The 17,015-nt window shown below is 40.5% G+C and overlaps 1 protein-coding gene across 1 annotated transcript; it reads right to left on the bottom strand.

The window, feature by feature from the left end:
* Window positions 1–333: 333 nt before the first annotated feature.
* grxcr1a (glutaredoxin and cysteine rich domain containing 1 a) lies at window positions 334–16,528 on the bottom strand. The gene is made up of 5 exons (XM_066719761.1): window positions 16,508–16,528; window positions 15,037–15,411; window positions 7,337–7,576; window positions 6,495–6,560; window positions 334–513 (listed from the first exon to the last, which is right to left on the bottom strand). Exons 1-5 carry the CDS (start codon window positions 16,526–16,528, stop codon window positions 334–336), a joined length of 882 nt encoding a protein of 293 aa, XP_066575858.1.
* Between the last annotated feature and the right edge of the window lie 487 nt (window positions 16,529–17,015).

Here is a 17,015-nt window from a genome sequence, read left to right as displayed (position 1 = left end):
ATTAAACAATGTACAAAATGAATTAGCATTTTCATTATTGAAGCTGTTTCCAAGTTTCAAAACCATGACGTGATCAGTAAAATAATCCTTGCTATTTATAAAATGTTTCACCAACCTCCTGTGCACGATTTACTTCCCCCTGATATCAGTGCCATGTATATGTTAATATCTATGTAGCATACATATGAAAATGTACTCAGTTATGTTTTCAGCTATGCTAAGAACTGAATACAGGACTGCAAATGAACCTTATAAATAGCATGGAGTGAATGTACACCCATGGTACAGTGCAATATGAAGGGGCGCAGACATGGAAGGTTCCTGGTCGTGTGTTTAGTGAGTACAGCTCTTACAGGGCTGGAGTCCGTTCTCGTTACACAAACTGCATTTGAGAGCTTTGAAGGAATCTGTAAAGCAGTTGCGGAAGACCGACATCTTGCTCCCATGGCACATTGAACAAGGGACGAAAGCAAAGCCCCCACAGCTCGCGCACTCCTGGGGGTGCTGCACTTTCTGAAAAAACAAGCGTACAATAAGCATTAACATCCACTGATAAGCAGCCTAAACCACAAATAAAACCAAAGACAATAGTATAAAATACAGCTGTATAAATAATTCACAATGCAATCGTAGAATATGGCTTTATATATTATTATTACATTGTATTTCACATGACAGACAGCATTATTGATATAGTCATTCAGTTATAATCCACAGTGAGAACATGCTCGTGGTGGTATTATTTCATTTTTTTATGTTTGTTTGTTTTATTTGATAATTTGTTTCTTCATCCAGACTGTTTAGCATTTATCATCCAAAACTGTTAAACTCAGAGGGCTGGCTTCAGATTTAGTGATGTGAGAGAACCCGAGCTACAAGAAAATTCAATGTACTTCCATTGAGCCTGATATCTTTTCATATTCATAAAGCACCAAAAGCACGGCTTTAAAATGCGATAAAATATACATGAACATTAATATTCTAAGAGATTACTGTTGACATTAATTAGATTTATAATCTCCTTGAAGGAATCTTGTCTTTGCTATACATTTCTGGACTCATTCACTCCTCTGACTCCTCCGTAATCGTGCTGCTTTTCTATTATTGTTTTCAAATGATGTTTTGTGAAAGTATTATCAATCACATATGAGAAACCATCGAATCACAGAGCAGCATCTCCAAACATCCCTATACCTCTTATCTTATGTAGAAATGTCATCCCATGCATAGAATTATCAGGGTTTAAAAATAATTCAGTTGCCAGCGAGTGGTGCAAGTTTCACAGGATGCACATTTGTTTTTAATCATTTTGATACATTTAACCAGCATGAAAGGACAATACAGATCGGCTACTATAGGTCAGTTACAGCAGATCCTGGACCAAAACATTTTTAGACAAAGAGGGGGTTGATTGTTACATTACGCAAAACTAAATGTGAATATGTAATTTCACTCAGTGCAGACAGAACTCAAACTTGTGGTTATGTTGACATCCACATGACCTTTTTACTTCTATACCATGGTAAACAAAATGAGCTATCCCATTTTTGTGCAAGCTTTAGAAACAGACCACCTGCCACCATTTTTTGGCATGTTTTTGTACATTACAGGTGGAAAAGGCAACAGTATCAGATCGCTTGCTGTGCCTGTCAGGCATGCAGATTTTCACTTGTGAGTGCTATGTCCTCCCCGGTGTGTATTAACAAATTGGTTGTATACAGATTTGACGTACCCCATTTATTATTAATGTACTGTTATTGATGCACATTTATAATTTACTGTGTTCACTGATGCAATCTTGATACCATTTTGAGCTTTTCTGATCCAGCCATACTGAAAAGGGGTTTTGGCACCATCTCTCTGCCTTAGTAATGGCTCCTGGGCAGAGTGTTGCTTTCTCTCAGTCTGTTTGTAAGCATCTGATTATTTTGATATATTACTCTTTCTGTTTCCAAGCAGGTCCCAGGGGTAAAAGGCAAGTGCATTACGTTAATCACCAGCACACTATATCAATCACAATGCTTCAGAATTATTTCACAATTAAATATTCTTGTCTAAACTGACTTTATAAATTATAGTGAAGGTGGTGAATACAAATCAAGTGTTCATTATACCTTTGTGGCAGATTCCACTAAATGTATTTGTGTGATGGATTATTAGAAGAGGGAGAGGATTCTATCAAATACCTAATCGACAATACACAACTGAGTGCAGTGCAGCCACATAGTTGGAGCTCACAGATAAATGCAAGGTCTGAAGAGACAGGATGACCCTTTCAGGACAGTGCAATTAAAGCATCAGCTCTAGCAGACTGTTCAGTGGTTTGTCAGATATTGAAATTAAACAGTCTCAGAGAATATATAGTGTTGCAGGCTATATAGTGTAAATGTTGACCAATATTTAGTGTTACACTGAAAAGCCCCATGGCTAATCCACATACAACAACACATATTTTAATCATGTCGTTAATTAAGATTGAATGAGAAATCAGTACTTATTGTCATTTCAATTTTCCTAATACCCGGATGTAAATTACTGTGTATCTTCTATAAAAGAAACACGTATTCAAAACTTAAGAACAGAGTCAAATGACCCATGTTTTCAAACAAGACTCTCCTGGTCTGCGGTAAGATAAGCAGCAGGAAAATTGTATATTAAAGATGAGAATGTTATTAAATATTCTGCTTATTTTTCTCCATTTACATTTCTTAAACCCATTATTTCCCATATTAATATCAAAAACTAATATTTTATTTTGCTGTTCTTTAATTACTTATGTATGATGTAACTGGAGCAAATTACAATAATGAAAAGACAAATTATTACTTTGTTCTGGGCAGCACACTGCTGATGACATTATGATCATACACTGCTCAAGAGCAAACTGTAGACAATAAAACACACAAAATAAAGGTTATCTTTCAAGTCAGAAGCACTGCCCAAGGGGGAGGGGTTTCAGTGCACTTTGGAACCCAATCGAAACATCTCTATATCAAAGGAACTTCCTCTTTTGCCATTTCCCCTTTGGAACATCAAGCCGTGAGAGCTCTCTGTGTGTTTGTTTACAACCCAAACTTGGGCTTTCGGTTGGCTGGCTACACAAATAGTGCTGTTCACCCACTGATTCACCACATTTGTCTGCCTACATTTTTTAGTTATTTATTAGTTATTAACTAACACCATTCTGTGCCGTCAGCCCCCCGGAGGTCCGGCTGCGCTTCGGTTTCAGTTTCGGTTTTATAATACATCATGCAGGGCTTATCTAGTCATTTTAATATAATTATTGTGAAATATTATTTACAGACTAGTTGCTGTGTTGGTTTTTGTCCATAGGGCTTTTCCTCCATAGCGATACATCCTCTGGATACACAGTGTTCTATCCGGCAGCAAGGTTTGGTTTCGGTGCAGTTGTGCAGTTGCCCCAGTTGTTGGCCAGTGTAGCGTTGCCAGGTGGAGACGCGCTTACAGTGCTCAGTCCCGCTAGGCGCTCCACCTTGTCATGAGGGTGTCCCAGTTGCTGTGTGCCTCCGGTGCCTGCACTGATCGGTGCCACCGTTGCACGCTCCTGCCAACGCACTGTGTGGCACTCACATCAGAGCATGGAGAGACTCTGCTCCTCCTCCGCTCGGCCCCCGCTGTTGCGCTGCTTGTGGCCATCGAACCTTGTCCCCCCCACCTGGACATGAGAGGTCATCTGCCCTGTCTGTTTGCTGACCATAGGCACAGTTACAATTTGGACCCCGACTTTGCTACGGCATGCCTCAGGTCCCAGTCACGTACAAAACGCTGCCGCCATCGCTGCCACATCCTAAGAGCCTCCACATTAGTGAGCAACAGTAGGGGCTCAGTGGATCAGAGTTCCACCTCTGCCTGAGCCACCGTCTCCTCCTCCAGACCAGCAGCCTCGCAGGCAGCCACGAATGATGCAGCTGCTACTCCAGCTGCACCTGCCGTTTTTGCTGTGCACACTCCCATGCAGGCAGCAGAGTGAAGAAGGAGACCATTGGAGCGGCACCTCCAGGCCCCCTCCTCTTCCTCGCTCCAGGCGCCGGCCTCCACCTTATCAAAGATGGAGCCCAAGCGGCCGGCCTCCGCAGCACAGTGCTCATTTACACAACCACACAGGGCTTGTCTTGTTAGGCCACCCTTGTGTATAGTCAGTGCTGTTTCAGTGGAGGCCACCCGGGCTGGCCCTGTGCAGCCCGCTGCTCACGTTGTCACGGATGTGCGTGTGTGTTACTCTGCTACCCCATTGTATACAATTCACTGAGCCCTGTAATAAGCAGAGGGCATGGAGCTGGTCTCCCCTTGCCCCACTTTTTGTATACTCCTTGGTTACAACACAGTAGAGCTCGCTGTCTCCTTGTTGCGCTGGTCAGGCCAGAGGGGGCTGCTCCTGTGGTAAGCGAGAGCGCATGAGCTCGGCTCCTGTTGCCCCACTTCCTTATTTAGCCTTGCTGTCACAATAGAGCTTGCCGTCACTCCTCTCCTAACTGTGCTACTGAGCAGGATGTGACTTCTCCTGTGGTGGGTGAGGGCACAAGAACCTGTATGTTGCTGCCCCACCTTGTATATTGGCTCCTTCTTTTAACACAGTAGAGCTTACCGTCATCTCGCTCCTTGCTGTGCTGGTCAGGCCGGGGGTAGCTGCTCCTGTGGTAAGCGAGGGTGCATGAGCTCGGCTCCTGTTGCCCCACTTCCTTATTTAACTTTGCTGTCACAGTAGAGCTTGCTGTCACTCCTCTCCTAGCTGTGCTGCTTGAGCAGGAGGTGACTGCTCCTGAGCTTCTCTTGTTGCTCCACTTTGTATACTATTACACAGTAGAGCTACTATCGCCCCACCCCTAGCTGCTAGTTGTCAGAAGTGCTCCTGTGTTCAGTGGAGGGTACACGAGCAGATCTCCTGTCAACCCCGCTCTGTATATGGTCTTAGTATTGTTGAAGATGAGGGTAGAGGTGCTATTGACCTCCCCTGTCAGCATTACTGTTCCCAGTAGGGCGACCAGAATGTTTTCCAATGGGGCCCCCGTGGACATGGCGGGGGGACCGATGCACTGTGTCATGTGTGATCGTGCTGTCTACTCTATAGACCAACCCAACTCAGGCCTGCTCCAGCTCTGGGCCTGGCCCCTGAGTGGGATCGCTTGATAGCCTGGGGTCTGTCAGACACGGTAATAGCCACCATTCAGTCGGAGAAAGCTCCCTCTACAAGGTCGCAGTATTCCTACCGTTGGCGGACGTTTTGCACCTGGTGCCAAGACATGGGTTAATTGCCAGTTAATTGCCCCACCGGGGTCATATTACAATTTTTTTACAAGAGCTGTTGGACCAGGGCAAGTCCCTTCCACGCTCAAAGTTTATCTGGCGGCCATCTCCGCATGTCATGTCCGGATTGATGGCGAGCCCCATGGTCTCATTTCCTGGCTGTGCAGTTTTCTGAAGGGAGCTCGACGGCTGCGGCCTCCTCTCACCCTTCACTGCCCACATGGTGCCTTGATGTAGTGCTGGATGCACTTTCCCAAGCCCCATTTGAGCCTCTGAACTCACTAAGCTAGGGCACTTAAGACAGAGTTTTTCCTGGCAATCCCCACTGCAAAAGCGTGTGCAAGTTACATGCCCTGTCCATACACCCATTGTGTGTACGTTTAACGGCCTAACGCTGTGTTCCTCCCAAAAGTGCTGTCTCCATTACATGTCAACAGGCCTGTTGAGTTGATGGCTTGCCATGCTCCTCCCTTCTCTTCAGAGCAGGTGAGTCGGCTTCACCTGCTCCGCCCTGTGCGGGCCCTTGGGTGCTATTTGGACCGCACTAAGGACATTCAGAGCTCAGACTAACTGTTTGTGTCCTATGGAGAGTGCACACAGGCCCAAGCGCTTTCAAAACTGCGTGTCTTGCGTCGGATTGTGCACACCATTACCATGGCCTACGAGTCCACCAGGACCCCAGTGCCTGAACACCTGGTGGCCCACTCTACTCGGGATGTTGCCACATCGTGGGCCCTTTTTCAAGGAGCCCCCTTGGCAGACATTTGTGTGGCTGCAGCTTGGGCTTCGCTGCTCACATTTGTCCAATTCGACAGGTTGGACATGACAGACCCTTCCATTGGGAACCTGGTATTGGCTTCAGTCAAGCCCCAGTAGCCTGCGGGCTCTGGCTCCTGGTCTCTATTCCCAGTCTGCCCCTGTTAACGCATCCTGGATGGAGCTAGTTTGAACCGTGTTTTCCCTTCCTACCGGACTATGCCAAGTCGAACACCAATGGGAGCTGCTCCTGGGCTTGCTGACTTGCCTGTCAATGTGTTTCCAGGGTCTGTCACGCGGCCTCCAGGTACGTTGCCTCATGAGCCCGCCCGGTATATTATTGCATTGTGTTGCGGAGGTGCATGCGTCTTGCCTGTACCCCGCTGTGTACATACTATGTGTAGTATGTTCACAGTATGTCCATTTCCCAAAATAAAAATGTATGAAAAAGAAAACATATGAGCGATATGTACCTCAATTTTGGTGAGAAGATCCTGAAGTTCACCAGATTCATTCATTCCCAGAATTGTGTCTGCACCCTGTTAGGCAGCAAACAAGAAAAGTTTTCAAAACTTACATTTCTCACCATTCTTGCAAAAGGAGTAGTTAAGACATGTTGTTTACTTAAATGGCAGATGTATAAAAATATAAAGCACTCTGGATTTAAGAACTTGGAATACATAATCCTAGTGCTCTACATTCACGTGTGATTCTCTTACTTTACTTGGATTCTTCACTGATATAATATGAGTCTTCATAATTTGCTGACTCCTCATACTTTGCTTGCCACTCCAAACTTATTATATCTGCATATTGTGTTTACCATAAAATAATGATTAAAAAATGTTCCCACAGGTTTGGAAAATTGAAAGAAGCTGAATGGGTTTATTATAAGCCTTGACCATTTTTAACAGCATGTAAATCTAAATACCTGAGTCTAGTATCCAACTGTATGCAAAAAATGAGTGGGATATCTCACTTCCAATATTCTGTTGGATATTGTTTTTATGCTGTTAACAAAATGTAATTTATCTTCAGAATATTAAATTTTCCAGATGGTAGAGAAACTATCTTTATAGTTCTCTGTATTTATAGCTATATAAATGCCTATACATCTTTCTATGGTTGACAGTTAATGAATTTACAATGAACTGAAAACCCATTTAGTTCCATATTCTAAATGACTGGGGATTCCAGAAATCATATAAGCAGAGTAGGATCTCATCAATCCAGTTATGCCTTACCTTTGTAATATGGAAAAATATAGTAGCTTGATATAGAATATACAAACAAATACAAACAAAAGAAGTCTTACTCCGAGATAATGTCCATCGATGAAGACCACTGGAAGTGAAGGAGGTTCCGACACCCTCTTACACCTCTCCTCCAGCTCCGTTCCAAACTTGTTGTTTAGAGCAATGTTTTTCTCTACAAACTTTACCCTGTGGTTCTGGAATATCTTTCTCACCAGCTCACACCTTTCAAAAGTTGTTCTCACCACCCGGAAACTGGTAGTATAAATCACTATTGTTCCAAATTCCAGCGTGAATGTTGGCTGAAAAAAAAAAGTATATTTTATTATTAGTGTCCAATGAAAGATAGTAAAACTTAAATGTAATCTTAAAGCCATTGCTGATTTTTCCAGTTATACCTAATTACACCTTACCATAACCTTAGCCCATCCTTCAATCCCATTGAATCCAATTAAGTTTATTAAGTAAATAAAGATGTGACACAGGGTTGGGGTTCATCTTAACAGTTAATGTTAACTTCATGTCAGATTGGGTGAGATAAAAAAAAACATTCTTGTTACACTATGTGACATTTAATCTTCATATTACATTGAGTATTACTTATGGAAGTGTGCCTCCTGGGAATAATATTTTAAATAATTATTTAATTGTGCAGTGCTTCCTTTGAAGGCAAAGCGTTTGAGTATTGTGTCCTTTTGTTTAACATGCCATTCACTCCTCGTACTTTCTCCAAGTGCATGGATGTTGTGCTGATCCCTGTAGAATCTGAGGGTCTGAGTCTTGAATTATCTAGACCACTGGCTGGTTTGTGTGCACACTCCAGGGAGCGCTTCCAGACCTACATGGCTCTGGTGCTTCACCACCTCTGCAAGTTGGGCCTGCATGTCAACTGAGAGAAGAGTTGTCTCCTGTTAACACAACAGGTGCAGTTCCTTGGACTATGACTCGATTCAGTTGCCATATCTGCCTCACTGTCCCCAGAGAGAATGTATTTGATCCATGCTTGTCTCTCTTTTGACTGACAGAGAGCGTATCGGTGAAACTTTGTCAGAGAATTCTGGGCCTATAGCAGCGTCATCGCTAACCCTGCCCTCAGTATGAACCATTGCAGGCATTGTTTGGTGCTCTGTGACGCAACTTCTTGTGCTCACTTTGCTGTTACACTTCAGCCTAACCCTGCATTTCTCCTGAACTTTCTCTTCTCCTTTCATGGAAACAGATCGGTGGAGTTGATGGCATTCCATCCTCCTCCAGGATCCCACTTTGTTTTCATTATCAATGTGAGGTTCCCTGTTGGTTCCCTGCCCCCCTTTATAGTATTGTTTATTGTGCTTTAGTCAAGGTCTCATCTCCTTGCAGACTGTTGCCTTCAGTTTTGCTGCTGGCCTCCCTCATGATGGCTTGATATATGGTATCCCATTCCTGCTGGGTAGTACTCTCGATTAGAAAGATAACACTACTACGAGGTCAAGTGTTTGCCTTTCGAGCTTTGACACAAAAAGGTTTAGTTGCTTTACTAGTTAAAGCAGGCAGAGAATGGGTCTGCCTGAGTGACAGTGTCTGCCTGGGTCGGCCTATAGGCAGCTCTATTAGGCAATGTCGTTAGGCACTGTCCCCTCCCCCTTTGGGTCCTGCTTTTCAGATATCCTGGGGTGCTTTTGCAACCTATCATAACAGTGTATTCATGGATGCCATTTTAAGTCCTCTTCAATTAATTATTTATCAATACACAAATCAGTTGCACTTCAAAGGAAACTAATAAAAAACTCCACTGTGGAAAAGCTTAAAAAATCTTTAATCAGTTACACACATCTGTATTTATATTGATTTTGAAAACAGGTCTAATATAATATAACAGCAGATAAATGTATAATGCTTTATATAATGTTTATTTAATGGCTGAGAGGTATATTTTATTCTGTTCTCAGTTTTACCCATGGGATCTAAAGCATTTATAAGTACAAAATATATTTTAATTAAAACACTTTACATTACAGTAAGTTAACAACAAACTAACAAACACTGTATTTTTTTATTTTTTTATTCTATATCAATGAAGACAATATAAGAACATAGTCTTCTGTTTTGGAATAATACAAAAACTTTTTCACTGTCTAGTGTTATATTGAGAACAATGTGTTTATTTTTTTTTAAGCATAACATCTGAATCAAAGTGAACATTTATAAGTATCAACCCATACCAGATACTCAATGGTTTTTGGGCACATTGCAGCACTTTGCTAAGAATAAATACTGGACAATTGTGACAATGTCTTGGGTAAAGGCAACCGATAGTAAATACATGTAATAACTGATATTGAAATTATACATCTCTCAAAATGCACAGAACTATATGACATTTACACATGAGTAAATCAGTCACTTTTCGAAAACATTTTGAAAAGATTAATACATTTTATGACACCATCCTGTGAGACTATGTTCCCTCAAGACAATATAAACCTATAAAGGTGCATCCCTTTATATCCCCTTAATATCTTAATCAGTCCTTTAATAACAAGTATGAAAGCATGGTAGCCTCTTAAGAACCAAAAATTAGCTCCATGTTTTCTTCAGATATTATCAGATTTCAAGATTGAGGAAGAAAGACTGAGGAAGACAGAAAGCAAGACTTTTAACAATATTCAGAGTATTCTGTTGTTGATTGTTTGTTTCTTACTATTACCAACTCAAAAGAATGGAAAGAATAACAGTAGCACAAGCTGTGCACTTGAGTTTCCAGCACTGCAGGATTATCCCAGGGTGTCCAGAGAATTACAGATTAGTCCTCCAGTTTCCTGTCTCAATGCTTGCCTGGTTGTAAAACATTCGGGATGTTTGGGATTGGTTTTCATATCTCGGCCTTTGTGTGACATTGTTCTGAATGGCATTGCAGACAATGCCAGATTAAACACAAAGCAGCATGCACAATACCTGCTCCCATTCTATTCCCTGTTGTTCGGCGAACACAATAGCCCACTCACTTTCTAGTACACCTGTAGCTGGCAGCCCAGCTTTGTACACAATCCTCAGTATATTTAACTTAACCAAACAATTTCTTGATTAGACTGATTAGACTATATACAAGGACAGTTTGAAACATCCTTTCCCAGAGCACCAAAAATTGAGAAATTACCCATGTGATTAGTTTAGTATATAGTGAAGATATTAAACAGACCATAGTTTCTCCATGGTCTCTAGTGTTTCCTTCTGTATTCGGCACAGAAAATATAGATCCACCCTTGTATAACAGGAGCATTTCGTTTAATATAATATAAATATATATTTTAGCATCAGATCTAATTTAACAGCAGTTAACACCATGCAAAGGTGACAAAGAGTTTTCACCCTCCATTTACCATTGCGTTACATCTAAGTATGTGATGATTTGTTTCTGTTTATTTTTGTTGAAAACAAAGTTCAAGATAGGAAATTAAACAATTTTAATAAACAGTTTATAACAGACTCTAGGAAAATGCTGTTCTGTTAGTGACATTTGGTGAATATAAATATCAATAGCTTGAATGATTTTTGTTTTTAAAAATGTGTTGAACTGCACAGAAATGGGCGAGGGTAAATGGCATGTGAGGGTGGATCAGTGCAGAACTATTTTACTAAACAGGCTTATTGGTTGGGCAACAGGAGTGCAAAGATCTGACACTAAATTGTTGGATGTTTGCTGGCTCTGCAGAAAGGTGGGCAAAGTCCCAAAGTCTCTGTACTGTTATATTGTGGTATATATCTTTTCAGAGTCCAACTGATTCCATTGACTCAGGTGTGCCCCAGAGATAAATGTGATCCTGGAAGCCTCTTGCAGACACCTCTCAATGCTTTTCTTTCTGTGGTACACTGTTGCCCCGGAGGGAAACCTTTAAAAACACAATCATAATTCAACTAATTTGGTATCTTAGTCCAGCTACTTTCAATGGTCTAATCCTCAAGGGCCACAGGACCTAACTGATCTAATTGTTTGAACTCTTTGAATCTCTTACTTTGTTACTGATTTTAAATAACCAGGAAAACCTGCTAAACTGCAGCCCCCGAGCATTGAAACCGTGCACTGTTGAATTAAAGGACTGATGGCCATGTAGAAAAAAATATTAAACACCATTACTAAGTATTAGGCTGCCCATTACTGTTATCAAAAATCTGCATCTGAAGTTCTCTTTTGAGTGATTTGTAAATTGCTCAACTGCTAAATTGTATTCTGACACTGGTCTGATGATGAAATTGATCTCTGGCACTGATGAACTAGTGATTTGTATTTGTGAAAGTACAGAAGCCCAGGGGTGCAAAGAGAGGAGTTGCAACCATGGGAAAAAGGTGGTGGTAACAAATAAAAAGAGCAGGGTTACATCCAGAAAAGGGCTGGCAACATCCCTGACAAAGCACCTGCCAGAAATTCAACTTTGTGCCAGAATTGACGTATATAATACCGGGTTCATTATTTATAGGACCAGGAAGTGTTGAAGTGGATAAAAGTAGGACAATTAAAAAACTATGCGGGGCTACTTCTTCATATTCAACATATCGAATGATATATAAAACTTATATAGGTAAAATGTTTTCTGTGAAATAAACTGAGATGTGGAATGACACTCATTTACAAGTTAATTAACTTTCTAAAAATAGCATGGATTTGTCTCACACCAAACGAAGACCGTATTGTCTATGTCATTTCTGGCACGTTTCATTTCCTGCAGATGTTTTCTCAGGGATGTCGCTTCTGCCCTTTTTTTTAACACCCCCTTTACTCTCGAGGTTGCAGGTCCTCACTTTGCACCCCTCAGGTTGTGTAGAGAGGGCCTGCAGGGGAGGTACAGTGGGGGAAGAAAGTATTTGATCCCCTGCTGATTTTGTACGTTTGCCCACTGACAAAGAAATGATCAATCTATAATTTTAATGGTAGGTGTATTTTAACAGTGAGAGACAGAATAACAGCAAAAAAATCCACAAAAACGCATTTCAAAAAAGTTATACATTGATTTGCATGTTAATGAGGGAAATAAGTATTTGATCCCCTATCAATCAACAAGATTTCTGGCTCCCAGGTGTCTTTTATACAGGTAACGAGCTGAGATTAGGAGCACTTTCTTAAAGGGAGTGCTCCTATTCTCAGCTCATTACCTGTATAAAAGACACCTGTCCACAGAAGCAATCAATCAATCAGATTCCAAACTCTCCACCATGGCCAAAACCAAAGAGCTGTCCAAGGATGTCAGGGACAAGATTGTAGACCTACACAAGGCTGGAATGGTTGGGGCGATTATTCGCAAATGGAAGAAACACAAAATAACTGTCAGTCTCCCTCGGTCTGGGGCTCCATGCAAGATCTCACCTCGTGGACGTGGAGAACGGTGAGGAATCAGCCCAGAACTACACGGGAGGATCTTGTTAATGATCTCAAGGCAGCTGGGACCATAGTCACCAAGAAAACAATTGGTAACACACTACGCCGTGAAGGACTGAAATCCTGCAGCGCCCGCAAGGTCCCCCTGCTCAAGAAAGCACATGTACAGGCCCGTCTGAAGTTTTCCAACATCTGAATGGTTCAGAGGAGAACTGGGTGAAAGTGTTGTGGTCAGATGAGACCAAAATCGAGCTCTTTGGCATCAACTCAACTCGCCGTGTTTGGAGGAGGAGGAATGACCCCAAGAACACCATCCCCACCGTCAAACATGGAGGTGGAAACATTATGCTTTGAGGGTGTTTTTCTGCTAAGGGGACAGGACAACTGCACCGCATCAAAGGGACGATGGACGGGGCCATGTACCGTCAAATCTTGGGTGAGAACCTCCTTCCCTCCGCCAGGGCATTGAAAATGGGTCGTGGATGGGTATTCCAGCATGACAATGACCCAAAACACACAGCCAAGGCAACAAAGGAGTGGTTCAAGAAGAAGCACATTAAGGTCCTGGAGTGGCCTAGCCAGTCTCCAGACTTTAATCCCATAGAAAATCTGTGGAGGGAGCTGAAGGTTCGAGTTGCCAAACGTCAGCCTTGAAACCTTAATGACTTGGAGAGGATCTGCAAAGAGGAGTGGGACAAAATCCCTCCTGAGATGTGTGCAAACCTGGTGGCCAACTACAAGAAGACCTCTGTGATTGCCAACAAGGGTTTTGCCACCAAGTACTAACTCGAAGGGGTCAAATACTTATTTCCCTCATTAACATGCAAATCAATGTATAACTTTTTTGAAATGCGTTTTTGTGGATTTTTTTGCTGTTATTCTGTCTCTCACTGTTAAAATACACCTACCATTAAAATTATAGACTGATCATTTCTTTGTCAGTGGGCAAACGTACAAAATCATCAGGGGATCAAATATTTTTCCCCCCACTATATATATATATATATATATATATATATATATATATATATATATATATATATATATGGGGATCTGCAGTAAAGAAGTAAAGCAAATATCAACAGTAGAGCAGCATACTGAAAAGGCAGGAGTAATGCAGAAGCACACTTAAGAATTAAGTGTCAATTAAGCACACGTTTACATGTTTGCAGCTTACATGTTTATTTATTTTTATCCCAAAACACTAAATATTAACCATATTCTTCTTTTCTTTTCATTTTCTTCCTTTTCTCATTATTATTATCTGAGGTTTGCACATAAAATATTAATTGCATGATCCAGGTTAGTAAATTCAGCAGATCATTGCATGGTGAAACTTTCTTGTGTAGACAAACAATTTTGTATACCAGAATATGGAATACTGAATCTCTGGAATACTGCATTTGAAAAAGTAACATGCAATATAAAAATCTATTCTGAGCCTTCAAATTTAAGTAGCTGTACTTTTTTCTACATGACCATGAGAGCCTAAAAAATATTCCTGACATTCTACAGATTTTCATTTTAGAAACATCGATACATTTCTTAAATTTGTTTGTCAGAGTCAAAGGTTGCAGTATGTTTTATCACAGTTCACATTTCAGAAAGAGTACGATATATATATATACCACATTATTTAATGGAATCAGATTTGCAAAGAGATTTTTTTTTTCTACACCAAGATGCTGGAATCATTTAAATAACATGCATCAGTGGGTGGCACTGTATTTCAATCCCATTAGGGGTTTATTCAAATGTCTCAGGTCTTAAGTTTTTGCCACAGGAGTTATGATCAGCTTAGCTTTTTAGGCTGTGTATTTGTTCAAACAGCAAGCTGAATTATGATTACATCTGATTCCATGAAATAAAACACTAGTTTTTTTGGGGGAAAGCACAGATTTGTCTTAGTATTAGAATATTGTGAGCTCTATTCTTCTTAACACAATTCTAGATATAAATATAACTGTTGACATTGATATTTATTTGAAAGCAGAAATATTTGAAGAACTGTGTTACCTGATTACCTGATCGAAAATGCTGTGATATGGGTGATTCAACACATTCAAAATATATTGAATTAATATACACATAAATTAATCATATATTAACAGCTAACATTTTATGCTGTTCATAAATGTTGTCATGATTAACATAAAAGTACACATGATCATTTAGGTCACAATATAGTGACAGAAACAATGAAAGCTACATACTGTACTTTTGATATGGCGTAGGGTATGTGTTGATTAATCTGCATTGTATTCCATCAAACAGCATTAAGGAAAAGTGTGTAACACCCAAAAGAGTGTGGACAGTGCTGGGAATTGATTACAACAAAAGTATTTTGAAAAGCAATCTGAGACATAATGATCTTGAAAGCAGAAGACACAAAATTAATTTCTCTTCACTTACCCCACTGACATTGGAGAGGTTGTTGAAGAGCACTTGACCCGCACTCACTTTGTGCTTGACTCCTCGAACTGTCCCATTTTTGCTCAGTATGTTGACTCGCTTTGTGCTGAAAGCCCTGTCCTTGGAAGCCCCGACAAACAGGAGCAAGTCGTCCGGCTCACTCTCGCTGTTGTCCGGCTCTGAGCCCAGGTGACCGTTGTGGTGCCCGTTGGCTTCCTGGTGGGGTCTAACTTGCTCAGCCTCTGAGCTGCTAGCACATTCGCAAGCCACCGAGTTCGTTGGCTCTCCATCCTGGTAAACTTCCTTCAGTATTCTTCCACTGTGAGCTGAAGCCACTCGGAACCTCACTTTCTTCTGTGGTTTCTCTGCCCCGGTCTTTGTTGGGCTTTTACACGTTTCCCGCTCCATTGGAAGTACTGTCCCAGTTTACATGGTCCTAGTGCTGGAGAGCTTCTCTTTTGGTTTCTTTTCCTTAAGGCTGGACAATGGGCCAAACACTGTTTCTCTTCATTGACATCAATAAACATATACAACTCATTCCAAAAAGACAGCAAACTAGCAGGCCGGTACACCTCCACCATCCTGATTAATAATGGATGAAATTCTGCCATGGTTACTGATATACTGGAGTAAGGTGATAGCATCCAATTAAATAATTAATTCCATTGTACTGTTTTTTTTCTTTCTAACAGCTTTAAAATAGAAGCAGGACAACCTTCTTTTGTAAGGATTATCATTCTTAGAAACATAAACATAAATATAACCAATGTTTATTTAATTTCTAAAGCTTCTGTCTTATTTTAATTAAACTTTCACTTTCAGAACCATAATTAAACTTCAGTCTAGGGATATAGTGGTTGACTAAACTATTGTATTGAAACAGTTTAATAGATCCTAGTCATTTATAATAAATTATTACTCAAAAGCAAATAATTGGAAAACATATTTGACGTGTTTTTTGAATTATCAAACTTCTGGAAATAATATTGAAATCCATATAAATAAAGATATATATTCGTGAAAAAATCTATGAAAATACATCCAAATGCCACACAAGCTGGGTGAGATGACAGTGAATAGGACAACATAGAACAGGTGGTATTTAAATATTTTCAAACAGAAGTACAATAATTTAAGATAAGTTCTCTTTATAAGAGCGTGTCAAAAGATATAGATGGGGACATGAACAGACTTCACAATATCTGTCATAATCCTCACTACGGCTATAAACCTGCTATTAAATCTACAGTAAGCTGTAGCCTGCGTCTGGAAGTTATGGTTTCAAATAACTGGTGCTGAATACTAGACATTCATATTGACTAATCTTTATCCTGATCTACACAATGCTAGGAAGCAATATAAAGAAATTATGTCATTCCTAGTGATGTGGGCAGATCTGATATTTCACAGTTTGTTTGCCACACAATATTGAATCCAACTACATCAGGACAAATGTCAGTTCAATACCTACACTAACAACAACTCCCTTCATCCACATCATCATCATAATCAACACAATTTAAATGATCTAATTATTTAAGAGTAAATTAGAGAAATAGAGGACAAACCCAGGACATGATAAATTACTAATCTAATATAATCTCATTCTGCACAACGTTTAAGTACAACCAAGGTTATACACAGTGTATAATAATTTATTAAATAATTTATTAATAATGTGTATTCTTTTTTTACATTTTATTTCATGAAAATACATGTCGGTTCACTAACAGCGTCTTTATCGTGTGGGCATCCTCACACTTTTGCAACATAGGGCTATGAATGTTACAAAATAAAACTTAAAACATTTCCGGTGCCTACAGGGACACTACAGCATTATTGCTTTGCTTTCTCAAACAAATGTACATGTATATGGCCTTCAGTATCAGACCCTCCTGTTGTGCTAGCACTGAAGCATTGCCTTATGAACTTCTCGCACAGCATGTGAAGCTGCGTGTTAAGCAAGCTATGGGTGCTCA

Source organism: Amia ocellicauda, chromosome 13, assembly GCF_036373705.1.
Source record: "Amia ocellicauda isolate fAmiCal2 chromosome 13, fAmiCal2.hap1, whole genome shotgun sequence".
Lineage (NCBI taxonomy): Eukaryota > Metazoa > Chordata > Actinopteri > Amiiformes > Amiidae > Amia > Amia ocellicauda.
Note: the sequence above shows the minus strand (reverse complement) of the source record. Positions and strands in the feature narration are given on the sequence as shown.

What these genes read in the sequence shown, in the direction of transcription:
- grxcr1a (XM_066719761.1), bottom strand. Translation starts at nt 16,528, where the DNA reads ATGAAGGGAGTTGTTGTTAGT. An exon ending in TGAAGGGAGTTGTTGTTAGT is followed by an intron (nt 15,412 to 16,507) that starts GTAGGTATTGAA and finishes AGCCCAACAAAG; the next exon opens with ACCGGGGCAGAGAAACCACA. An exon ending in TCGATGGACATTATCTCGGA is followed by an intron (nt 6,561 to 7,336) that starts GTAAGACTTCTT and finishes GCTGCCTAACAG; the next exon opens with GGTGCAGACACAATTCTGGG.